This window comes from Acanthochromis polyacanthus, chromosome 6 (assembly GCF_021347895.1).
Source record: "Acanthochromis polyacanthus isolate Apoly-LR-REF ecotype Palm Island chromosome 6, KAUST_Apoly_ChrSc, whole genome shotgun sequence".
Lineage (NCBI taxonomy): Eukaryota > Metazoa > Chordata > Actinopteri > Pomacentridae > Acanthochromis > Acanthochromis polyacanthus.
Window position 1 is genome coordinate 22,185,947 of NC_067118.1, and position 27,573 is coordinate 22,213,519.

General features: G+C 40.1%; 1 protein-coding gene across 1 annotated transcript in view; it reads left to right on the plus strand.

Moving 5' to 3' along the window:
• The window catches only part of LOC110952275 (cryptochrome-1-like), a 41,906-nt gene that overhangs the window by 2,542 nt on the left and 11,791 nt on the right, over positions 1 to 27,573 (plus strand). Inside the window, exons 2-9 of the mRNA XM_022195762.2 lie at positions 2,003 to 2,166; positions 14,554 to 14,662; positions 14,787 to 14,929; positions 15,463 to 15,647; positions 18,487 to 18,575; positions 19,556 to 19,696; positions 21,475 to 21,786; positions 22,780 to 22,931. Coding sequence (XP_022051454.1) covers positions 2,009 to 2,166; positions 14,554 to 14,662; positions 14,787 to 14,929; positions 15,463 to 15,647; positions 18,487 to 18,575; positions 19,556 to 19,696; positions 21,475 to 21,786; positions 22,780 to 22,931 — 1,289 coding nt within the window. The 5' untranslated portion in view covers positions 2,003 to 2,008. The remainder of the gene's footprint in view (positions 1 to 2,002; positions 2,167 to 14,553; positions 14,663 to 14,786; positions 14,930 to 15,462; positions 15,648 to 18,486; positions 18,576 to 19,555; positions 19,697 to 21,474; positions 21,787 to 22,779; positions 22,932 to 27,573) is intronic.

The window sequence follows — 27,573 nt, forward strand, 5'->3', positions numbered from 1 at the left end:
GAATAGAATGCATATTCTCAATGGATAAAATCAGTAATTATCTTGCGTTATTTTATGAAGGAAGTTGGTCCAGTTGTCATCACATGATGTAGGTGTAACTTTCAAGAACATGATACAACATCCTGATGCTAATCTTACTTTATCCTTGTCGTTTACCTGCTTCAGTGAAGAAGTATCGCTAAAATTCAGTGTAATCCAGTGTTCATATCTGGTCCTGTTTGGGTCCTTTTTTTTTTAAATCAGAAAAACCCTAAAGTGAGACACACATCAAAACATACCAAGAAGTGGTTGTATTGCCTTGTTATTTGTCAGAGACTACGTTCTGAAGTCTCATGGAACACAATGTACAGTTTGGCTTCGTCTGTATGGGTTGTTTTTTATATCAATCTAAAATGCTTGAAGTTATATTTCACTGCTTTTGAGATTTTGAATGAAGCCTGCTGACCAGCACGGTCTCATCTAAGTTGCGACTCATCCAGTCGGTCATGCAGATGTAGAGTAGATCTAATGAAAGAAGCTGCAGGCAAGCTAAACGTCAGCCTGCCACCCAGCGAATTAGCCATTTAAATTAGCCTGCGACTGGCCGTCTGTCGGGGACATTCTGTCTCTCATCCAATGCTGTCAGCTGTTCAATTTACTAGCCAGCTCCTGAAATCCATATTGGTGTCTGGAGGCACACTCCCCATATAGATTAGACAGTGAATGTACAGTATATGGCTTTTGTAGAAACACAAAAATTGGTTCAAGAAGTGATACACAAGTTCCTCAGAAAGACATAAAAAACTTTAACAATTGGTAGACATAAAACTGCAGTAAAAGTTGATCTGTAATTTGCAGGCAAATCCCAAAGTGTCACCTGTTGCACCGACTGCTCACAGTATCGACACCTTAATGCTTTAATGTCGTGTCCATGGTGAGGCTTGGCTACGATCCGATTTTATTTTCTCTGACTGTAAGCCAGTCAAATCAGTAATCCACTGACTTTACATCATGAATTCAGGTTTCCTCTTACTACAATGGCATATTTCAGAGAGAGTTGTCATCCTTCATTATTTTAGTTTTTGAAAATCATTCTTTGTGAGTAAATACTCTATGTGTCTTTTGCATAGTTTTTTTTCTTCTATTACATATTAACATTCTGCGCTGGTTGCGCTTCTTCATGCATTTGCTGCAGATGAAATTAGTATGCATAAAGAAAGAAATATATCTCAAAATTGTCACCGGACTAAACAGAGTAAACCAAGAAACAGCCATAGAGGCTCGTCACCAGCCATGATATGTCTGTGTTTTATACAGAACCCCTATCAGCTTTTCTTTGTTTGGATTATTTTTTGGACTTTTGCCTATATAATACACAACTGAAAGACAGGAAAGACTGGAAGGTACAGATAAGGGCAACAAAATGGTCCAAAGCTGGGTTTGAATCAGAATCATTGTGTGGGTCTCGGCCAATCAAGCCACCGCAGCGCATGCACGCCATTTCTTCTTATTTTATCTTCAGGCAATAAATCTAGAAGTTCACAGAGGAACAAGATGACATTTCCAACTTTTGTCTGACCAAACCCCAAAAATATTCAATTGATAAGGATAAAAAAAATATATAATTTTGCCCTTTGAAATGTTTGCAAACAAGGAGTTGAGCTTCACTTCACTGTTGGTGTCTTTCCACAGCCAAACATCTAAAAGTGGTTCTGCCAGCAATAGAAAGCACAAAAAGTCTTGTTCTATTCTCAGTACCTCCCTCGCTGTTGGCAACTGATACCACTTGGATGCATCACTTAGCTCTCCTGCTGGGAGACATTCAGTTTTTGCACTATCAGTTATTGAACTGTAAAAGGGAAAATGAGGAGGAGGCAGCATCACATTTTGTGTTGCACGTACAAGGCTGTCGTCTTCATTCAGTGAGATCAATGAACCATTTCGGCACCATTCAGTCATTTCCAGCTCTTCACTGTTTGGTTCGAGCAGCTCAGTAAAAATCTTCTTCTTTTGCTTCGTTCAGAATAAGATGGCCCCCAATTCCATACACTGGTTCCGGAAGGGCCTCCGTCTCCATGACAACCCTGCACTACGGGAGGCGGTCCGGGGGGCGGGCACAGTGCGCTGTGTTTACTTCCTGGATCCGTGGTTTGCTGGTTCCTCCAACGTAGGGGTCAACAGATGGAGGTAAGACAATATTTTTATTTTTATTTTTTTATGTATCTGTTTTGGTTTAATAGTTGATTTGATCACATTGTGCAATCATTTTTCAAAGTTGTGTACGCTAAATCTGTTTCCTGAGCTCAGAAACCCCGCAAAAATACATATCAGAAACATGAGGGTTTTTGTGAGATTTTGCTACATGAAAATGTATCTGGGTTTTATCATATGTCCTCTAGATTTTTCTGTTCTTTTGCAAGTAAATATCCTTTTGTCTGAACCTTCCAAACCCTAAAACGTGTCAGCAGGTTTCAAAGACATGTTACATTACTTATCACAGCAACAAACACAGAATCTTTCAACAGTCCTTGTATCACTCATATGAGATGTGTAATTTGATCAAGAAATGTGGCCAAATCTAAACTTAAAACTAAGATGTAGACTGAGCAGAGAGAAGAGCATGTACAGTCACCATTTTTTCCAGTGTCTGTGACGCTTGTTGGCACTTAGAACAATGTTGTACGTGTTGATTTCTTTTTTTAAATTCCAATTATTGTCAACTAAGTAACCAAAGGAAATCAGTTTTTTAGTAGTTTATGGTATTATAAATATCAAATAAAGTATTTTTATGCCTTTAAAATACTTATATAAAGTCTTAAAAGTGTCAAAAACAAACAGTCTGAAATGCAAAGACATGCAGTTGAGTATCATAAAAACTGTGGGAAAACAGCAAATATTTACATCTGAGAATCTGGAACCATAGAATTAACCGATCTTTTTCTAAATACAATTGATTATCTGAGATAATGCCTCTCGGCCTAACAAATAAAAAATGTTTTTTACTGTTTGCTGTTCTGACATTATAAAGACCAAAGAAAATATTGGGCAGACTGAAGGCTAAGCTGATAATTGTTAGTTGCAGCCTGTTATCAATAGTAGAATAAAATAATACAATTTGGCATGTTGATATTGAATCTAGGTCTGAGGTGCACAACTTCATAAATAAATTAACCGTTTTAATAGGAGTTAATTTGAATTTTCTTGAGAGCACCAGCAAAATTATCAGTGTATGTTACCACACAGTACCTCACATGCTCAGTATGTTGTGACATGTTTTCTCATCAGGAAACTGCAGTCAAATTAGGAATTCTGAACGGCACAGATTTGATTTCTTTTGTATAAGGAAGATTACAGCTAGTTAGTGACAGTGGAGCTGCTGCAAGGTGTGAGTCATAAAAGGAGCTGCCTTGCTAAGAGGAGAAAGGAGGGGGAAGTGGAACCACAGAGCTGCAGTGCTTCAACACACAACATGATGTCAGCATTTCTCTGCTGTCAAAGCTTTATTTGTTGTATGTGAGGTGTTCACCTTTGAAATGGCGTTGTTAGGAGGGGTTTATTGTGTGGCAAACTGTTGCTTTTCACTCTTGTCTTTTGCTGCTACATGAGTCAGATGAAATCCAACCGGATAATGGAATGGCTTTTTTTTTTTTTTTTGGCCCTGAAGTGTTCGATTTTTAACGCATCACAGTAAAAAAGGAGTCCTTCATTCAAGTGGATATAACAGATAAAATAAATAAGGATTTAGAGCTGTGACCTAAAAGCACCTGCTCAGCGGGTTTCATAGTCGCAGGCTGCCCTTTTTGTTTTCGTCTCTGTACGTGTAATCCCCATTAAAGAGGTCAGCCTGCAGGTAGACTTAAGGCTCAGTGGCTGGATGAATAGGTTCCAGCAGGGGTCTGTCCTTCCTTACATGAAGAAGGCTGCAGGGTGGGAGGGCACTTAGAAGTAGGTTAGTGGAATAGGTGTACCAACTCCTGGGATAAACGGTGTGTGATAAATTCAGTGTGTGTATGTGTGTGTGTGACTGCAGACTGGTGGTGTGTCCCCTGTTAGATCAAGCTCAACCCCATGTTGAGCGCATGTGAGTTCACGTGAGCATGGAGGCTATTTGTATGTCATTGTACCACACTCTGTGTTCATTGCCCGCTGGTCCATCTTTGCTCTGAAGTTCTATTTGTAGTCCGTGGACAGACCAGTCAATACAGAGGGCAGTGAGCCAGCGATATCCAGCTGATTGTGATGCTAAAAATGTGAACTGATCAGCAGTGGTGGCTGTGTCTAGACAGGAAATACACATCAATAACACACATGTGGCTTCACCACTTGCAGATTCCAAAACATATTTTGTAGGTCACCGGCTAGGAAGGTCCGTTTCTTTATTTTTGTCAGCATATCTAAATCCTCTGAACCCTCACCCGTGTTTGTTTGTTATTTCATTTGCTCCTGTCGCTTTTCTACATGTGGACTGCAGTATAAAGGCCTTCATGGACACAGCACAATCATGTGTGAAAGTAAAGCGAACAGTAAAATGTCTCAAGTGCAGTATGACACAGTTTAATAGTTGCTGTAAATCATAAAAAAGAAAACAATCAGTGATTATTTGCTGTGCCAAAATGTCAAAAAAAAAAAAAACTTTAATCAATATTTTTCCAAGTGTTACCAGTACTGGGAAAAAATCTACAAGTCTCTACATGCTGTAGATATTTTACTACTGTGATATTTAAGGTGTTTTAATCCTTACGTGCTCCTCCGATCTGGTGTGATTTCAGCCCCAAAGTCCTTAAATTTTTGTCATGTGACTGTTGGTTGCAGGTGAGCCACTAATGAATCTAAGGTTGTACGAAAGAGTGTAGAATTTATTCTTACTCATATTATTATACTGATTAGAGAAAACTGTTAAGTTTTGGAAAACATTTTTTAAGCGACACACGTAGAATTAAGTGATCTTGACAACATTTCACGATTTTAAACTTCGATTTGGATAAATTTTTCTGTGTCAGTATTTCAATGATTGTTGGAAAGTTAAAAACTACCAATTCTGGCAGGTTTAAAGAGTTTGTCTATGTGCAGTGATGGTTTTGCTAGCTCATCGTTGGAATGAAGCTGCTGTATTCCTGAATTCTTGCACCTGTCTGTGCAGCATGACTCTTTCATGGACTCAGAAGTGAGACCAGGCAAGTTGAGGAAGACGGCATTAAATGAACATATCTCAAGGCAATTTTAAATGATTCAGTAGCACTTTGGACGGAACAAAAAAAAACAAAAAACACCCCAATACGACTCATTTATTTAATGTGCTGTGCTGTAGAAGGTTCAGTTCACGGAATGTGGAATCTAAAGTGTAAAGTTTATGTTGTTGAGGTTCTTGGCCTGAAGAAAAGAAGGCATCTTTTTTCACTTTTTCAATTGCAGTGGGCAGAAAATTGGAGAATGTGACCCACTTATCTGAGCTAAGGCAGTGACGTACAGTGAACACACAGCTGTCAGACTCAAGGCTACAACATCGTCTACTATCTGCAAGTGGCTGGAAATCTGCATTATGGGTCACAAGATGAGCCACTGAGACAACAATTAAGACAAATCAACCAGAAAGGAGGTCACTGGTATCTCGATAGGCACACACAGCTGTATTTTCATGTCCATATGATGGAAATTTGAAATTCTTTAGCAAGTCATTTGGTTTGTCCCATGTTTAAAAGCACACACAACACTCAGATTAGACCTAGCAGATGTCTGCAGCACAAATAGCCACCATGAGTTCACTCAGTGGCACTTGTACGGCTGCCGTGACACCTGCAGGTCTGTGTTCACCAGCGAAGCATCCAATTAGCACTGCTATTTTCACCTTAAACTGCGACTTACAATGTCTCATAGGTCTGTCACTGGGATTAAAATGCTCCCAGGACCATTCCGTTTTGTGAATGAAACTCCTAATGAGTCGAAATCAACGGCATTGCTCCCCGGTAAACTGATGATGCTTTGTAAAATATGTATAATTTGTAATTTGACTTTTCTTTACTGCAGTCTAGATTCCAAGCAGATTTTGGCATCTTTTTGCAATCGCATTCTTACTCACAGTGGATTTAGTTTTCATCTTCATGAAATGATGGCTGTCAGTAGGCAGAACTCAAAAAGAATGAATGTATTCATTGAATGAATGATTGAATGAATTCTCAGGCACAACATTCTTACAATTGCCCACCAATGTAACCAACACTAGAAAAAAGTGTCTGCACATGTAAAATATATTTTAAAAACTGAAAAAAACAAAGTCAAACATGATAAGTGGACAATCTGATGGTTTTTTGTGTGTTTTGTTACAATTTCTTCACGATAAATGGTGTAATTTTATCATTTTTTAAAAAATACTTTTTTAAAATCATGTCTTTCAAATGAGTTTCTCAGAATTTTTCTAATTCAGAGGTTGCATGCTACTTGGCTGGTTATTTTTAACACGTAAATATTTCGGATTTAAATTGTTAATTGAGCACTTGTTTTGTCATTGATTCTCAATACATCTGTGCATTCTTGACCCATATACTCAGTGTTTTGAAGCATCTCATATCAAGGCCAGATGATTAACAGAGAACCATCTGCTGAAATTTGAGAGAACTCTTCAAGATGTAGGTTCTGCTTACGTGTGTGAAAAACAAGATCTAATCTTTACTGACCTCTCCAACTGATGTCCTCTCCAAAGTTAGCGAAATATATTTACAGGTTTGAGTCAGGATAGCTTTAGTGACTAAAGATCCGGAGCCACAGGGAGCAAGCAACAGATGGAAGACGTACTCTGTGTTCACACTGTGGTGATTTATTTCATAGGAGTATAGAGACCGGGAGTCAGGCAACAATCAGAAAACATGAGAATAATCAATTGCTTTCACATTTGAGAACCGTCTCTTTAAAAGATGTAGGTTAGTGTGCCGTTGCATGAAACCTCTGAGCGGTTATGTGATCATGACCTACTTGTGAGGAGGCTTTCCAGCATGGCCTGTTACCCACCGGATGCACACTACTGCAAGACAGCAGAGGTACAGGCAAAGATAAATGAGAAGCATCCAGCGCAGTATACCTGTTTGAAAATAACACAAGTCGTCATTCATTATCTACTAATACGCACAATCTGAGGAATATGCGTCGTCAGGCTTTTCTCTGCCTCCGTCCAAGGTCACTAGCTGTCCTTTCACTTTGAACGCTAGCGACGTCCTGTCTCTCCCAGCGACACGAAGTTCAAGGACCAGAGTTTAAGTATTACCAAATCATCTTTTCTGCTGAGCCTTACACTGTGAGTCAGTAAATTTATTGGACTTTGAAAGAATGCAGGCATGGCAATCCCTATCAGATTTTACTGCACTTTGTTTCTGCACAATGCGACACTTCCAAAGCTCTCACAATTCACATAGTGTTTATGACAGCATAACTTCAGGATTAGATTTTATGACATGGTGTGACAGCTAAACTGCAGAAAAATGATTCAAAAAGTAAATGTTTTAAAAGTTCATTTGAGCTTGAGTTGAGTATATTTTACTGTAAAAGCAGGGTATGATTTCAGTTTGCTTGTTTGTTGTGCGTTTTAGTAACATTTGTTTGGCAAAAATCACGATACTCGAAATAATTCTCGACTTAATACAAGGTCTTAGTTTCTGCAGTTGTGTGGTTTAGCAGCAGACACGATTGCTTCAAGGATAGACTAAGATTTACTCCTCTCTGTATGAATGGGGTCTGAATTATAAACAGCCTCTCTTGTTTGATGGCGAATAGGACTGTTCTGACACACTTTTCACTTCCCAGTGGCCAAAGGGGAGAATGTGGTTATGAAAGCAGTGTTTTTGTTTCTGGCTGTGATACAGAGAAAAGGCAGCTCTCATCAGCCAAATAAATGGTAGAACCTTAGAAATTTTAGATGGTTGAAACACTTACCCGCCCCGCTGTGGCTGACTGAATAATAAACAGGTAGGTAGGGGCCCAGCATGGGACTGTTTTCTCAGTCCTGCTCCCACTCTATGCGTGTTCCACTACCAACACTTACTCCAAACATTCACACCCGCACATTACAGAGTTACACTGATTATATGTCTTCTGCCGGGGAAAACATGTTGTTTTGTATAATATTAATAAAGAGATGGATACCTGTTTGTAAAAATGTAGCAAAAAAACAATTCCATTCACAATAACTTGTAATTCCAGTCCAGTAAGTGCACATTTCATATTTTTCCTACTAGTTTCTCATTTAACCTTCAGAGCCCCAAACCCACCAGTGAGTTTGAAGGACATATTTAACGTAAAATCACAGCATAATACCCAATAAATAACGACAACTCTAAATTTTTTCATTTGTTTTAGTACAAAAAAGTGCATTCTGAAAATATTCACATTAAAGGAATTATCTTTTTTACAAAACATTACGAAGAACCTCAAATTTCTTCAGAAAATTAAATTCAATTTCAACAACGTTATGCTTCAGTTTATCATTTACATATTACAACTTACAGATCACAGAGTATCTACAAAAGCACAAAACATTCAGTCACAGGTATCTGGAAATGAATGATATAGTATTTTACTTTAAAAAAGACAAAAAAATAAAAAAATATATACAAAAGCAAGACAATATAATATTACAAAAATGAGACATAACATGACAAAAGCATTTAACAAAATGACAAACGACATGAAACAAAACAAAAATGAAACAAAAAAATTAGACAAAAAATTGCAAAGCAACAAAAAATGGACAAATGAGACAAAGATGTGAAACAAAACGACAGAAATGATACACAAAACAATGAATGAAGCAAAACAAAATGACAAAAATGAGACAAAAAACACAAGTGAGACAAAAACGAGAAGCAAAATGACAAAAACGTGAGACAAACAATATGTCAGACAAAAACAGGACAAAAGAACAATGAGCAATGTAGTATTTTTCTGTATGATCAAAACAATGTGTCAAGATTTAGGAATTATTTTAAATTTACTATTTCAAAAATTTACAAATTACGGTTAATGTCTTCTCTGTAATTTTTACACTTTATGAAGTCATCTCACCAGGTTGGACACTCTGATGGACCTGTTTTGGCCCACGGGCCGCATGTTTGACACCCCTGAAGTAAAGAATCAAAGGGTTTGTCATTTTTTAAACTAAGATATGATGCAGAAGTTATGTGCATAAAAGCACCTCCTACTTCGATTAATTGGAGGCGGTAGAGTCCTCCAAGCACTGACATGAAACTGCCTAAAGATTCAATCTGTCACTTCTCCCAGACAATTTGGAAACTTTTCAAAAACTCAATCACACCCTAACTCGGTGTTTGTCAGCCTCAGATGCAGTACACATCCTGAAGCTATGACGTAAAACCCAAAGTTAAAGAGTTATTTCATACTTTAATGTTGTTTTTTGACTTTGCTTGTACTGACAGGCTTCTTGGGTCATATGGGTTAAATAACAGAAACTTTTCCATAAGAAATAACCTCAAAGTTGATTTTAATAGGTTTTTATACATTGACGTTAGAAAACATGTCTCATTTTTTGAAAGGTTTACTGCTTCTCATTTACACTCGAACGCTCTGTTATTGTTCTGTCTGCTCTTACCTGAGAGAGAGATATAGAAAAAGAGGATAAATGTGTGAGTGTGTCCTTCTCAGTGTTTGTGTATGGGTGTGCACAAGGAAAGGAATGAGGTTACTAGGCTAAGGGATTGTGTTGTAGTGCGGTCGCAGTGGAGTGTGTCTGTTCTGACGGATGTAGGGCAGAACAGTTATATAAGGACTGGTGTGTGCATGCGCACACACAAGCTGGTAAGCAGCCAAACCATCATGAGGAAGTAGCTACCCTAGCAACACACAGACACAAACAGACGCTCCAGGGGAGAAACTCACACTAATGCTCACATATGTGCTCATGCACACGCAGAAAGGTTTGCATGAGTGCACGTGGACCTACACGCTGATCTGTTGCACGCGTGGATTCATGTGCATGCTCACAAGCACACACATACACACACATAGATGACAGCTAATAACACGTCACCCAGAACGACTTGAGCTTCTTTCTGTTAACTTAATGGCTTTTGTTCACTGAGATAGAAGGAGGGCAGACACAAACAAGAAAAGAGTGAGAAAAATTGATAATTTGTGGACCAACTGTTGATGCTTATATTACTAAAAGCAAATAAATAAACAATTGGGCCATCTTAATAAATCACGTTGCCTTTCCTTTTCACATTTAGGTTTATTGTCGGATCACTGCTAAGTTTGGCTCAGCTCAGGGCTGTAGCTATGATGTAGTTTTCATTCCCTAAATAAATTGTGAATTTGTGGGTTAAAGTGACTTGAGAGATTTAAATTCTGGAAATACCAGAAATGCTTTCATGTCTTTGGAACAACCTGGGAAAGGTTTTTTTTTTTTAATTTTTTTTATGGCTTATTAAAATCTTTCTTTGAAGAGGGAGAGTTTAGACTCGTGACCTCAGTGTTTCTAAAGTCATGGCTCAGTTGCATAGTTCTATTTGAGATGCATTGACGTAATCCAATTTCCAGAATTTGTTGAGTGTTTACGTGTAACTGTAACTTAGACAGAGCACTTATTAGTATTCGGTGTTGCTTTGAGTTCTGCGTATGTGCAGAATCATGCAGCAGTGTAACCACAAAATCATTTGTTGTGTCATCACACTGTAACCGATTGCTAGCTCTTCATGTATTCAGAACTAGATTTTCAGTGTCTTTTTTTTTTTTGCAGTAAACAAGGTCAATCGTTCACATCTAGTTGTTGATAGAAAATAGACCCTTAATTGTATCAGCTTTGACATCAATCCTCCATTATTTTTAGTGTTTGTGTTGTCAAAAAATTATTTTTTTCTAATCAGAATTTGTTCTTCTGACAAAATGTTGTATCATCAAAATATGATGAGCCATGGATGCTTTCATACCACTGGCAAATCTGCCTTAGTGTCTGGTGTTTACTATGACTCTTGGGGTTATTCGGCCTTAGTTGTGTGTTTGTTTGAATCACGAATGATGAATCTTCTCAGATCTTTCTTTAAAGCACCATTGGATAAGGTGAAATTGCTAACAAGCGTCTTAGTTTCTAAAATCATTTCAAACTAGCAGATGAAACCCTGAGTGGAGCCATAGTCTAAACTGGTCAACAAAAAGACTCACCCAGACGGTCAGTTATGAAAGCGTCTACACAGGATTGCCAACCGTGAGAAGCTCGTGCACACACAGGCACGTGCTGTGAGTGTGCACGACTTTGCCGCCCAGCTCTGCATGTCTGTGTGCGGATTGAGAGCAAATGGAGCTTTGCCTGTGCACGAGAACTCTTGGTTTAATGATTAGGCCAATGGGTCAGACAGGAGGGAGCAGAACTGAGCAGAACATCGTGTAGCTGTCTGTTCAGCTCGCCAACTGTCTGCTTTGTCTGTGATCCTGCCTGATTTTGTTAATACATCAGGACTGCAGGTCAGACACGACTGAAGCACTATCTAGACTATAAAGACGATGCATTAGAGTGTTGTGACGATGCTCATTTAACCTTTAAGCTTTGGGTCATTTAGTTCAAAATTTAGTCAGAATGCTTCCTTCGCCCTACCTCAGCAGTGTGATTTTTTTTTTTTTTTCCACCAGCCAAGGAAACACTCACTCACTCACTCCATGACCCAAAAACAGTTTGGCAGTACTATAGGTAGGAAATATCAGTGTAATGTCGGTCAGCCTGCCATAAGAGTAGTCTGTTTGACTGCAGGATACACCGCTGCCTTTGCTCTTTCCATAGTCATATAAAAAACTGTATATGGCTTTATAGAACATGAAATGATTCATAAAATAATATAGAAATATTGCTATCAAGAGGCGTTTGGTTTTGCACAATAGACAATAATCTTTCTCAGTAACAAAGTTGAAACTTCAGATTAGTGCATCGCTGTAAAACCTCTGAGCATGTTAAGAATGCCAGAAAATGCAAAGAGATGAAAGTTTGTCGGTAATGTAAAGTTAGTCAAAGATCTACCTGATCTAGTTAAAGGTATACATCTAAATTTTTGTGACGTAAACGGGTAAAACTAGCACCAAGGCATACTTAAAGTACCAAAGATAGACACAGTCATTATGCAAAGCTGCATATTTCTGAATAATATGACATATAATAGAATTATAAGTATTAATGCATTGATGGAAATTTGCCAAGAATAAACTATGTACACCCAAACTGTCTGTCATATCAGAAACAGTTGCACAGGTGTACGTGGCAGATGGCTACAGGGCAGTTAACTGTATGAATGGACTGCAACCTTCTGTGAATGGAAACCAGACACCTGGATAGAAACTCACAGAAGGCGAACCTGTCACCTGATTAATCCAATTTTAAAGGTTTGGACGAGATGTAGTTTTAAATAGAATGACTGCACCGACACTTTAAGGAGTGTTAACACGTACAGTTTTATTTTTTGTTTCACTCTTAATCAGTCATCCTCATCTTCATACATAATCACATTTCTTCCAGTAATCCTAGACATGCCGTCTTTACAAAACCACCACAATTTATCAAAGCCAAAATCATCAGATTTTTGATTGAATCTTTATTCAACATTACTTTTTTCTACTCATCTAAAAAAAACGCCCAAAATAAGCGGTTTGCTATGACTGAATTCTAAAAAGACAAGAAATTATATCTGTTTGTCCATGACAGACTCAACTCTGACCTGTATTTACATGACTAAAATTCAGGGATGTTTTTTTTTTCTAAACTAGACTGACCTGCAGGCTGTGTTTACACAGAACAGACAAGAGAGACGTATGCAAACAATTTTTAAAGATTAATAAACTAATAAAACATTTATAATATGTAGAGGAACTTTTTTTTCTAGTACTGCACAAAAAGACCTGCACACAAATGCATTTTGGAGTTTCTATATGCATTAGTCATGGTTGTGGTGTTTGCTCAGAGGTGCAGGAATTAATATTGGCGTAAAAAAAGGAACCCACGGTGAACCACGGGGGTTAGAAGGGTTAAAGATTAAGGAACCTGGCATAGTAATGCAACAAAACCAACCTTAAGATGGTTTAAGTGAAAAATGGTAAAGGCAAAAAAAATATGCTGATTTATTATTCTTCATTTAGAGAAGTAAAACTAATACCAGGTTGTAAAATGCAAAATACTCAGAATACAAAATAGGTCAAATTAAAATTTTCACACACAGATTAAGAGGTCACAGATTGCAGCCTGTATCGTCTGGGAAGTCAGTAAGCACTCTGATTGGTCTGCTCAAATGGCAGATGACAACATGCGTCACAAATGACCTTCTGGCAATTCTTCAGAGGCAGAAACAACAAAACCCGCTCAAACATTTTAGATTGTTGTGATTATTATCCCACACATTTGTCAAAGTATACACGCATGGAAGTGTTCATGTAAGGTGTAGTCTAAACTGCACACCAGTCCTGGAATTGCTAAAAGCAACATATCAAGTGACAGACTATTTAATTTTTGTTTTTATTTCAGAGATGAATCATTAGTTTGATAGTTTTGAGGGGTTTTTTTTGTTGTTGTTCTGGTGTTGGTAGAGCCATTAAATCTTCAAACCTGTCTGAAAACTTTGTTCTCACTGGGTGGTCGTCTGCATCATTAAAATCCAAAACGCACACATACGTGTACGCGTGCGCACACACACACACTCACACACACACACACACACACACACACACACACACACACACACACACACACACACACACACACACACACACACACACACAACCAGTATTTTCACACACACACTCACATTCTTTTTTCAGCATAGGCCCTTCCAAGCACGGTTGCGTACAAAACAAAATGATGTTCTTTTGTTGTCAGGCCTTTAGAGTATGACGTCAAGTTAGTGCCACACAAACAAATGCAAATGAAAACTACAACAAAGTGAATGATCTGAGACTAAAAATGAAGCCAGAAAAACGTTTATACATGTGATAATGTCACAAAAGAGAAAGTGACTATATTATCCACTGAGGGCTCTTTTTCACTGCAATATGAAGACCTGCACCTCTGTGGAAACAGTTGACCCATGGAAAGATGGAGAGAGGAAACATGTCTTTTGTCCAATATGACACAGTTATGATGTTGCAAATCATAAGAAATAAACAAAAATTGAATTCCCTTGACCTTTCCTTCACTGTGTAAACACAGGTAGCAGTTGGGGCACAAAAGTCCTTGAATTTCTGGGACATTACTGCTGGTCGCAGCCCAGTAACTAATGGCTTCTCACTTGGGCAGAGAAGCTCAGACTTTTTGGGGTTTTTTTCAGCAGTAATGTTTGTATCAGGCACAATGTTAGATAGTCATTGAGAATACAGTGATTTTGATGAGATTTTGGTTTAAGTTTCCCATCTGTGTCTGATAAATGCTGTGATTTTGGTGATTTTGATCTTTCAAATCTGCTGGCATTTTCAGGGTTCAGTCGGTTAAGCAGACTTAGCAAAACTTTGTTTGCTTCTTGACTTTGAAGTGTAAACTGTGGCTCAATTTACATGCTTTGTAACATTGTCCTTTTGCTGCATCTTTCCCATTTTTTTTCTCTTCAGGTTCCTCCTCCAGTGCTTGGAGGATCTGGACGCCAACCTTCGGAAACTCAACTCCCGCCTTTTTGTCATCAGGGGCCAACCAGCCAACGTGTTCCCGCGGCTCTTTAAGGTCAGCATTTACCCAAAGTAGTTCATCAAACTGTTGCTGTTTTATCTTGCTGTATATTGAATATCATCGCATGTTGATCGGGTAAACAAATGTCACCTCATCTCTTGTTGTCTCTTTGTCTCAGGAGTGGAAGATCTCTCGGCTGACCTTTGAATATGATTCTGAGCCGTTCGGGAAAGAGAGAGACGCTGCCATCAAGAAGCTGGCCATGGAGGCAGGGGTGGAGGTCATCGTCAAAATATCACACACCCTCTACGACCTGGACAAGTGAGGAATAGAGTAACACGCACACACATTAGCTAAACTGTACCAACATACACTGTGTTGAATTGTTTTAAAAGGTGAACTGTCGGACATCAAGATGAACGTTCATCTTATCTGAAGCTAGGAATCTTGTTTTCTGTACATTCTATCAGCATTTGTCACACTTCATATCATCCACCAGTAATAGTAAAAAAATTTTTTTAGTTGTCAATTCTGAAAAAAGAAATTAATACAGAGATTGTCAGCATCAGGGTCAATACCCAGACCCTATTTATTATGATTAGAAACGGATTGATGATCGGCATCTGTATTGAAACATTTCTACGGAAAACTCTATCTGTGTTGTTTTTACAGATCTGACTTCTGGCTCCAAAGATTTAAACATATTTCTTCCTTGTCACTCCCTTCTAAACAAATAGGGGTTCAACACTAATTTTCCGCTGTGTTTTTTATGATAAGTAAAGCAGGTCGGTAACAATAGGTCTGAATCAGCAGTGTCTTTTAAAACTTGACCAGTCCCTCTCTGTACCGCTCAGGATCATAGAGCTGAACGGCGGACAGCCTCCTCTCACCTACAAGCGTTTCCAGACCCTGATCAGTCGACTGGATCCTCCCGAGATGCCCGTGGAGATGCTGTCGGACGCACTGATGGGTCGCTGCGTCACCCCGATCTCTGAGGACCACGGAGACAAGTATGGAGTCCCATCCCTGGAGGAACTGGGTGAGAAAACAAACACGCACTCCTGCACTCAGACAAGGGTCAATGAATTTTACAAAAAAACTTATGTAAGTAGGCTGCAGGAGAACGCACAAACCATGAACTCCAGTCGCAAAGCGGACTAGAAATGTGACCAAAGTTGCTCTCATTAATGCAGTGGGGAAGATGGATTTCCAGCTTCTAGCAGTGGATAATTTTAAGCAGTAGTGTACATTTACTAAAATTACACTTCAGTTACAGTGTACCGCTCTGAACGTGGAGTAGTTTCTGGGCATTTTTTGATCCTGTCACATTTTGATTCATTGGCATTCATTTTTTACTACAATATAAAGTCCTGCACCTCTATTTAAACAGCACAACGATGAAGAGAAGTAGAGTGAACTAAAAAAAAAATTGGTTGCATTGCCGTAAATCATGAGCAAGAAAAAACTGAACTTGAAATTATTTGAACACATCTTTTATGAAAAAAAACAAAACATGGCAAGTTTAAATGCAATAGATATTGTGTCGTGTAGTGGCGGACTTCAACGCAGCCTGTTATTGTTGTAACGAGGAGTACAGAATTTTTTGGCAAATTGTTCAACTAGAATGTGTAGAATACAGAGATTATGATGACACATGAAGAGTTTTAGCCTAAATCTGGTTAAGGTTTCCAACCAATTAGCTCATAAATGGTGTAATTCTGGCAAATTTGTAAAAACGGTGAGACTGCAGGCAGGATTTGCTTGTTCAGAGTAGAAGAAATGTATGTGATGACAATAACTAGTACAATATAAAGAACAAGTATGATTGATTAAGACTAAAATCCCTTCCATAATTAAAACTATAAGTGTTAAACCTCCTTAAAGTGTCACTGCAGTCCCTTTATTTAAAACTACATCTCATCCAAACCTTTAAAACTGGATTAATTAGTTGACCGGTTCACCTTCTGTTAGTTTCTATTTAGACGTCTCATTTCCATTCACAGAAGGTTACAGTCCATTTATACAGTTAACTGCTCTGTGGCCGTCTGCCACTTACACCTGTGTGACTGCTTCACTAATATGAGAGATATTTAAGGCTTTAGTTCTTCTAATAAGTTGGTGCAGGTGTCTGGATTCTCTCCATACAAGCTTATTCCACACAAGCTGTTATGTGTCCCATAACTTCCCCGGACAACATGTTAGCCTTCTTATCCTCACTCAGGCGAGATGTCTTGTTTCCTTTCACAGAAGGCCAGCATTCATTCACAGCCTTCACAATGCTGCTGCCATCTGCTCCTCACACCTGCCTCCTGTGTCCCTAATGGACTTTTTGGATCACCAACTAGCTGCCAAATAGTCATAATACCTGCACAAAATAGCCTGCCAATTACTTAGTTAGCATAAGACCCACCAGCAGGTGTTGTGGTTGTACTTTCATTATAGACATTTCATTTTTTTTTTCACTGAATTGGGTGCCATGCTAACTTTAGTCTTCACCCTGCTCAGTGAAATGCACTGTGGCATTTCTAGCAAAACATAGAAACCAGAGAGACATTAAAACAGAAAACAGAGGAAAGCCATATTGTGTTTGTTCATAACTGTAGTCCACCATCACCAAAATTACACCATTTATCAGAGCCAGGAAGTGTGATAGTCATCATATTTTCAACTTTCTGATGGACCTTTGCGCTAACATGACTAATTAAAAAAAACAGGCAATTCTGTGATCCTTAGCAGAGCTGCAAAGTCATTAGTGACCCTGCTGCAACCAACAATGACATGACAAAAATTCTGGGACTTTTTTCCACTGTTGGTAGCATCTTTGGACACAAAAACGTTGAACATGTTGACTTCAGAAGGTTTTTTTTTTTTTTCTAAAATACTAAATTCATATTTAATATTTTCCTTTGTTCTGATATATTAGAAATGTGTTAAACTGCACAGACGACATTTAGGTTTATGCAGTTTCCATAGCGGTTCAGGACTTCATATTTCAGCGACAAATGAACCTATAAAAACATGTGACGAGCAAAAAACACAGAGAAACATGTTTGGAATTCAGAGGGTTAAGTGAAATGTAGACATGAATGCAAGGAATTTTTCTGGTTTTGTTAAACATAACAGTATACTGCATCTAATAGATCTAAAATTGTGCTTGTAATTTATATTTTTTTGTTTCCAAAACTTCTTTGAGGTAGATTTTTTTTTTTAAAAGGTTGGACAAGAACCCTTCCATAATCTATCAGAGTTTGACCAGCTATGTCAAACGTGTATAAAGTTAACAGTGGCAACATTATGTCATGACAGCTATGTTCTATGGCAGTCTTAGTGGGTTTTCATTAAAACCAAGCTGTAAGTCAGGTGAATACTATGTTAAAAGCACTTAAGCAACCACACAGCTCTTGTCTACAGGAGAGGTATTTAAAGGAGTTAGGAGCCGCAGCTGATAATGCTGAGCTCCGCACAGCATAAAAACTAATGGTGTTCAGCTGCACCTTGGTGGGACAGGTCATTGTGTTTTCCAACTGTTCCTCTAACAACAGAGCCATGCCACTGTGAGTTACCCAACAAACTTTGCCATTTGTGAAGTTTGTGTGACTAAACTGAATATAATAATCCCAAGGCTGAAAGGCCACCAACCAGTTTCTTGATTGTGGCTTTCAAAACAACCAATTTGACATGGTGTGCGATGGAGTTTAAAAGCAGCTAAGAACACCTTCTGAGTGCCTGGGTATGTTGTATAAGATTTTACTTCAGCATAAGCGACATAACTGGTCACATAACTGCAGCACTGTTGACTCATTTAACATAAAAGTGACTTCAGGTAAAGTATCTTTCCTTACAATGATGAGGAAGGTAATTCAGATGAATGTTTTCAGGCTTCGACACAGAGGGCCTTCCATCAGCTGTGTGGCCGGGTGGGGAGACTGAGGCTTTAACTAGGATAGAGCGCCATCTGGAGAGGAAGGTCAGTACTGCACTGCCTATTTAAGGCTACTTGTTAATCAGTAAACACATCCATTTTTTTGTCCATTTTCTGAGTTTGTAACTCAAAGACAGACTTAAAAAAAACAGCAATTGCATTAACTATAGTAATACCTCAACCTCAATAAAATACTTCTGATTTTCAAATGAAAAAGTCTTCATCAGTAAACCTATTTCGAACAGTGTCACTGCTACTTTTAGAAACTAATGCACAGTAACTGAGTGATGAGGGTCCACCAATTGTTTTTTTTCTCATTGTTAGTAATGAGGAACACCAACACAGCACTTAGTTAAAATGCCTTTGTTTATTTATGTATATATTGAAACACACTCACAGAAAGTGGAGGATGCATCTGAGCATCCATGCATCAGCTTTAAACCCTTACAGGGTCAAAAGGGGTGCCATGATCCAGGGTACACTCTGGATGGTTTGCCAGTCCATCACAGGGCCACATAGAGAGACAAACACCCCCTTGTGGTATCTCTCACACCTACAGCTAATTTAGAATCAACAATTAATGTGCGTGCCCCTGAGCTGTGAGAGAAAGCCAGAGAAAACATGAAAACTCCAAACAGAAATGCCCTCACAGAACAGTTGGTTCAAGCCCTTCTAGCTGGAGGCAACAATGCTAATCACTGCATCAACATGCTGCCACACATCCAAGCCAAAGTAGTGCATTTTTACATTTATTTTTCAAGAATCGGTTATAAAAAAGAAAAATCCTCCTGAAAATTGGATTTAATAACCAACTGATAATCAGTTAACCCTTAATCCAACACTTTATGAGGATTATATATCGTACGACTTGTTTGGCTATTGACACATTCCTTAAATGCAATTCTCTTTTTGACTAGTTTGTTCCAGTTGTGTCTTGTGTCTCTTTACTTCACTGATGTCTTGTCTTTCCCACATCCTGTATTTTTCTCTCACTTTGTCTGTTCCTCTTGTCTCTTTTCTTCCAGGCGTGGGTGGCCAATTTTGAGCGTCCCAGGATGAATGCCAACTCGTTGCTGGCCAGCCCTACAGGCCTCAGCCCGTACCTGCGCTTTGGCTGCCTCTCCTGTCGCCTCTTCTACTTCAAACTCACTGACCTCTACCGCAAGGTCTGTTTACAACCGTTACAGCACCACCTGCTATCCGCAAAGATGTTTCATGTGTGGAAAATATTCTGTTACCATTCTGGGCTCCCATGTCGATATAAGTCTATTTATATGTGTACATCACAGCGGTAATAAGCTTTATTTAGCTTTATTTATATAGCACTTTTCTTAGCAGTGTTGCAAAGTGCGTTGATAGATTTATAGCATATTTCTATATATTTAATACTTACTTAGTTTTATGTGCATCTGAAACGGAGCAGGCCAGTGTCAGTCATTCAATCAAAGTAGCTTAGCAACAGAAACATACACATACCTTCAGGAAATTCTCCACGATTTCAAAGGAGTGCACGAGTTATCTAAGGATTGTGTAATGACTGGCATATCCATCCAGTCAACTATTCTTCCATGCACTGCTTGTTTCTCTTTAGGCTTGCAGGGCGACTGGAGCCTATCCTGTTTCAATGCTGGATTCACTCTGGACAGGTCACCAGTCTATCACAGGGCCACATAGATAAACAGACTAGAGAAGCACTCGGAGAGCGCAGACCTCCGCCAGGCCATCTGTTTGTCTGTCTGTCTGTCTGTCTGTCTGTGTGTCTGCTAACAGCATAACTCAAAAAGTCATGGACGGATTTTCACCAGATTTTTGCAGAATGTCCAGAAGAGCAAAAGTAACAATCGATTAGATTTTGGAGGTGATCCGGATCCTGGCGGCCATCTCTCTCAATTGTACAGAGTCCTTCAAAAAAATCCTGGATCCAGACAGTTATCCGGATCGCCTCCAAAATCTAATCGATTGTTACTTTTGCTCTTCCGGGCATTCTGTAAAAATTTGGTGAAAATCCGTCCATGACTTTTTGAGTTATGCTGTTAACAGACAAACAGATGGCCTGGCGGAGGTCTGCGCTCTCCGAGTGCTTTTCTAGTTTATTTCTTTGGATAGTTGCTTATGTTGTACATATGAACCGGGTTACTTTAAATGGTCTTGACAGACGCACATTTTTTTACTTCTTCATTTTTTTCCACAGTTTTTGAATATGTCACAAAGTTGCAATGGGCCAATGAGTAAACCTATTAATAACAACTAATGTTCCTGCAAAATTTCCTTTATTGACACATGAACCACATTGTGGTTTTAGACATTACTCTGACAGATTTCAGTCTGTCTGAGTTATATATTACTAGTTGCATTTTGACAGACATTTTAATGGTGTAATGGTATCTGTGGCGTAGAGATACCATTGCACCATTCGATACCATTGCACCATTCTACAAGTAAGGGCTTGACCTGCCAAGGCTGGGTTGACGTGTATAGAGTGATGACACCAGGACACATCATTCATCATGTGTCCTGGTGTATTAAGATGCTGTGTGTGAAATAAAGTGAAATAGATGAACTAGTTTTTGAAGTTGTCATTCTGTCAATCTCTGCAGAAATGTGAAGAAATGCTCCACTCACTGTACAAAGTAACTTTACTGCCTGTAATACAATCATGGGCTGCATTCATCTTCGTCCGTTTTGGCTCCTGGGACCTACAGGACAAAACCAAATGCATAATCATGAGGAGGTGTCATGCACTTGATTTTTCATTAGCAAACAGAAATACATTGGGGAAAAAACATCAGAGATCCATCAGCAGGGTTCACAAATATAGGACACATTTACCATATTTTCTGCTATATGCTAAGAGGCCAGATTGGTATTAACTTGGGATTGGGGTGAAATGACTTTTGTAGATGGAAATTTAATCTTCAGTTTTCTTTTGTTTAAATTCATCCAGGTAAAAAAGAACAGCTCTCCTCCGCTCTCCCTGTATGGCCAGTTATTGTGGCGTGAGTTCTTCTACACCGCGGCGACCAACAACCCTCGCTTCGACAAGATGGAAGGAAACCCCATCTGCGTCCGCATCCCCTGGGACAAAAACCCAGAGGCACTTGCCAAATGGGCTGAGGCTAAGACAGGCTTTCCCTGGATAGATGCCATCATGACTCAGCTGAGGCAGGAGGGTTGGATTCATCATCTAGCCAGGCATGCGGTGGCCTGCTTCCTTACTAGAGGGGACCTATGGATCAGCTGGGAGGAAGGGATGAAGGTGAGGTAGCAGAAATTTACATGACATGGTGGAAGGAAGCTGTAGTGTAGATGTAGATGAACTTAGTTGTCAAAATCGCATATAACCTGACTCTTTGTGGTAGTTGCTTCTCGACAATGATGTGGTCTGTTTTTTACTGTTCGTTGATGCCCGCAATAGCCCACAAAGGCCTGCGTGGCACACATTTCGTTGGCCACCAAAGTCGGCAAAGGTCCATCGCTGCGCAGAATTTGCAACGCAGGGACCGTCTGCAATACAAACCATGCTAAACACAAATGCTTGTTTAGGGAAGAGACTGTACGATCCACTACAGTACAGCAGTCGCTGAAAGACTTCAAAGTTCTCCAGAAATCCTGTGTTATGACCATCCAATGCAGGAATATTTACTGACACATACAGTTTAGTCTGTAAGTAGCCGCTATGTCCTGTAAAAAATTGTGTGTTTGACACAAGGGGGCAATGCAACCGTCTGCGCAGATCAGTGCAGAAGAACTTAATCGGGGCATCCCTTGAACAAACAGCAGTCAAGGGTGACAAACCAGAGGAAACAAGTCAAATCAATCAGCTCTTACATCGTTTAATAGATTAAACAAACTTCTGTTAATATTACAGGGATAAAAGGTACAGAAGTATGCCTTTTAAGTATCTGTTAAGTTAGACAGCTCAGAGAAAACATAACAATTTGGTTCTTCTTCAATGCCAAACAGCTCCACTGTGAGAATAGAGCAGAGCAATGAGTTTAAGATGTCACCATGTCTGGGAGAAGGAAGGATTTTTTTTGTCCTTGGTGAATTCCAGTGACGTTGCAGAGCAGTAGATGGCCATTATTTAATAATATAAACTTTATCTCTATAGCATCTTTCATAACTGGGGTTACAAAGTGTTTCACAAAGCAGTAAAGTTGTCTAATTATGTCTGGCAGTAGTGTCCAGTTCTCGGACACAATGTGATTTGGACAAAGCCTCTGCATCAGTGTTCTCTTTGCTGCTGCAGGTCTTTGAGGAGTTGCTTCTAGACGCAGACTGGAGTGTGAACGCGGGCAGCTGGATGTGGCTGTCCTGCAGTTCATTTTTCCAGCAGTTTTTCCACTGCTACTGCCCCGTGGGCTTCGGCCGGCGCACCGACCCCAACGGGGACTTCATCAGGTGGGTACCTTTCCTGGCATCGCCCCTTGGTGCCAACAGCTGACTCCCCCACCTGGATGGCACCCTTCCTCCCTCTGTCTCTCTGGGTGACACATATATAGGAAAACACAAAGACAGCACATAGCACCTCAGCTATGCATGAATAAACACAGGGCCTGATACGCATCTGTTCACATCCATTTTTACCTAATGAAGGCAGGTTTCAGGCTTTCAACAAGATTTAGTCATTTATATCGATTTCAGGGGACACATTGTTAGCAGAGTAATATTTTTAGATTTACTCGTTACAGGGTTACATGTGAGTAATGGTCCACAATTCTGTACTTTTTCATCACCTTGTAGTACCTGATTATTTCCCACAATGTTTCACAGTTAATGAAATACCTCTGTTACTAAAGTGTCTAGATCAGGGGTGTCAAACTCCGTTCCTGGAGGGCCACTATCCTGCTTGTTTTAGCTGTTTCCCTCTTCCAACACACCTGATTCAAATGATCAGGCTTGTTATCAGGCTTCTGCTGAGCTTGATGATAAGCTGATCATTTGAATCAGGTGTGTTGGAAGAGGGAAACATCTAAGGCTACGTTTATACGAGGACCATCTTAACAGAAAACGCAAAAGTGGCGTCTTGTCATTTCACGTTTAGACGAGCAGTTTTGAAGGAAATCTGCGTATATATGGTGACTCTATAGTGTGTGGAATTCGATTGGATATGCATGCCAGGCAGCTGGGTGGCGCTGTGATAACACTCCGCCATGTCTACGCGCATGCATACTATCTCCCTTTTTGGATCTCCGCCGCGATAAATGTTCATGAATGGAATCTGTACAGATTCTGCACGTTTGTTGGTACGACTCCTGTAGTGTACATAGAGCTGCCAGAGTTGCTTGAAGGTATGAAGGATGGAAATAATCACACATCTTTGTTTACTTCCTTGTACCGGCCGGCAAACCAAAGCACCGGCGCACGTATGTGACGTAATCGCGTATGCGACGTGGTCAGATCTTGGCAAAGTTTTGTGTTTTGCGTTTTGCGTTTTGCTGTTTTTCCACTCTGGAGGCCGGTTTCAAATTTTTGCGTTTTTAAGCCCCCTAAACGCCGTCCTCATATAAACGATAGGGTGTTTTGTTGAAATATTTTGACGTTTTTACCTGCAAGCGTCCTCGTGTAAACGGCCCCTAAAACAGGCGGGATAGTGGCCCTCCAGGAACTGAGTTTGACACCCCTGGTCTAGATAATACACACGGATACTCACACAGCTCCCACAGCATCTAGGGTTTAGTTTAGCTGACAGAAGCAGAGAGGGAGAGAGAGAGAGAGATGGAGGGAAAAAGGGGGACTTCCAGATCTCTGGGTAAGTGAATGAAAGTCAATGAGCATCCTTCCCTCCTCCCTTTTATTTTGCCCATCAGGTCTTTTTCTTTTCTGTTAAACTTCAGCACTTTAGTTTTTGGAATCAGGCATGCCTTTTGTAATAATTTCAGTGTTCACAGTGTACCTCTTTGCGTGCCTTTAAATTGTTTGTGCCTGTTTGGTGGTTGTGTACACGTGCGCATCTTTAGATATATAACTGTTGCCACCAGATGATTTTTACTGCAGAGTCGTAGATTAATTCTTCTCTTTCTCTGGATGTGGCTCTGTGTTTGTGTTTTTGGCTCATCTGTTTTTTCGGGGGATTGGGAGAAAAGTTCAGCTATCCCTCTCCTCTGCGTAGATTGTAGTTGATTGCTTTTAAGGTGATTGGCGGTTCTCACCCTCCTCCACCCGAGTGCAGCCAGGGTTCTACCAGGGCTGCCTTGGATGGAAGTCGGGCATGGAGTTGAGAAATCGTTGGCCGCTTGTTTATTTACCTGTGCAACCCTGAGGGACAAGACTTCGCTCGCGCCCCAGCAGCACCCTCTGGGCAGGTTTGTGACTCGGTAGCGTCTCATTTCGTCAAAAGGGATTCTGACCGCTTGGTAGGGAAATGCATACGCCTTGCCTGCATTCGTGAGGTAGAGGACTATGAAGCATTCCCCAGAGGGTAGTGAGGAGAGGCGTTGGGCCAGCTGTTGCTCTGCCATCGCGATGTTGCACGGTTGGCACTGGTACTCGCTACCTGTGCCTTGCCACGCGAGCCGGTCCATTGTCCAGGCGCTGGGCAAAGCCCCTCATCCAGCCCTTTGTGAAATGTTCAGTGGTGCTTTGCTTATGTGAATGCAGCCCTGCCGGTTCAGGCGGACCTGGAGAAGTGGTTGACCAATATAGGAACTAAGAAGCAGACATACACATGCACGTGACATGCATACATTTTATTTTATTAGCATGTCTGTCATGCATATACACACATAGCCTGAAACTGTGTTTAGATGCAGCACAAAAAGAATTACAGTTGGTTTAAGGAAAGTAACCTAACAAGACTAAACATTGCAGCTGAGATGCTGCAGTGCTATTTAAGTGTGATTATTCCTAATTTACATTATGTTATGTAATGATAATCCTGCATTTATACAATCTACATTAGGTAAACGCTAGAAAAATGATATTAAAAAAACTACTTGACTGTAATACATATTCAGACTGAGACTAATATTTCTGGAAATTCACTCAGCTAATGCAATAATACAGCTAGATACTGCAGTATTATTAATTATGGAATGTGTTTTGTATGGTTGCTTAATCTTGTAGTATTACTCTTTAAGGAGATTAGCCTGACTAATAAGTAGATTTTTTTGTAGCGTATTTTAAATAATTTATGAATTTATTACTCTATATTCTTACAGTATGCATCTAATACAGACAATGCAACAATGTATGTTTTTTTATTTACGTGATTTTAAACAATCCAGAGATTAAATTTAGTTTACTTTTGTATCTGAATGTCCCACCTCTGTCATTCATATTCTCTCTGCCATGATACAAACTAAAATAATAAACATGCATCTGTTCACACACTCCAACTCACATACACCCACCACCGACTTGTCACACATCACCCACTGTCCTCTGCAGGACCGCTTGCTACTGGCAGGTCGCGGGTCTTCCTGGCAAAAGGGTTGTGGTCCCTTTTGGTGAAATGAGGGGGCTCCCTAGTGGGCCGGCCTAGAGTGTGGTGCTGTGGCTGTGGGAGGGGACAGTCAGCAGGGAGGCTTTTGGGCCAGCTGACCACTTAAAAGACAACCACCACAGTCTGAGGGAAGGGGGAGCAGGCATGAGCTCTTTTCTCAGTCCACCGCTGTCTGATCATGGGGGATGGATGGAGGGTGGGTAGGGGGCCCGGAGCCGTGAGGTATAATGGAAGACTTCTGTCATCGACAAATAACTTCCAGGATGACCTTCAGCAGACATTTAGCTTTAGCCATTCATCTCCAGACTGATGTTAACGAAGGACACACTGAGGTGGACGCTGAGCTATGAGAAGAGCCTTCCAGTATTCAGATTATGGGGTAGTATTTTTTTACCAGCAGATCAAAGGGAAGTCCAACACTAGAAAGATGTTAATTTTTTTTTTTTTTTTTTTTTTTTTTTTAGAATCAGTGTACAGTGAACAAAAGCGAAAGTAAACAGAACAGATTTCTCGATGGCAGAACTTTTCCACCATACACCTGCTCTGGTCGGGGTCAGGTCGGGTGGGGTGGGGGGAGGGCTGTGGGCGGGCGAGGGTCAATACACTCTGCTTTCTAACTGCGTGTTACAGTAGACGTCTCCTTGCATCATCGTCCCAATCGGCAGGGAGCTCTTTAGCGACGGGGTGATCTCCCTAGCAAGCGGAGCGCCGTCCGTCGCCCCGCCCCCTCTCCCCACTCCACACCCCTCTCTCTCTGCCTCTCAGCGCCGCGCTGTGCTGCTTCCCACAGCTCCACAGTTCCACTCGCCCCCCTCCTCTGTCCTGTCTGTCTCCCCCTCCTCGGACTCGGTAAGGTCGGACCAAGCGCAGTAGGTAGGTGGCCTCTCTTTGTCACACGGAGCAAATCCACGACAGCCCAAAAGGAAAACAAAACCAACAGTAGGTTTGGAATGATTCTATGAGATATTGAAAAAAGGTTTATTGGCTTCATCTCTTGGAGGATCACACTCTTTTTTTTTTTTTTCTTTTTTTTTTCTTTTTTCTCTCTCCGCGGTGTGGCTGCTATCACATTAACTTACAGTAAATGTTGTTTGGGACCACAGCCCTTCGTTTTCTTACCACGTTTGGAACTACAGTCCTCACTGTGCACTGTAACTCTAACTTACGTCGGTGCCAGAATCTCCAAAATTTCATAAAAGAGTTTGAAAAGCAGCGATTTTGTACTCATACTCTCATGTACTGTAGCCATACTGTGCAGTGTTGTGGTTGTTTGTAGCTTTCATTTTGTAGCAGCTATTTTCCATGATACTTGTAAGCATGAAGTACTGAAGACCAGCATGCTCTTATCAGTTACAGTACATACATGGGCTGCAAATTTAAAATGGAAATGTATCATATTATACAATAACTGAGGTCTCCATGATCAAGCTATACTTTTCTGAGTAAGAGTAAAAGCTGAAAAGTATCTCAGATTTATGTATTAATATTGAAAATATTACAAAACACTGTTGTACTGAATTTCAAATGCATCACAGTGCTTACTATGATACACTAATAGCTGAAATAGCAGAAACGTAGTTGTAACTGTTAAAGATAGTC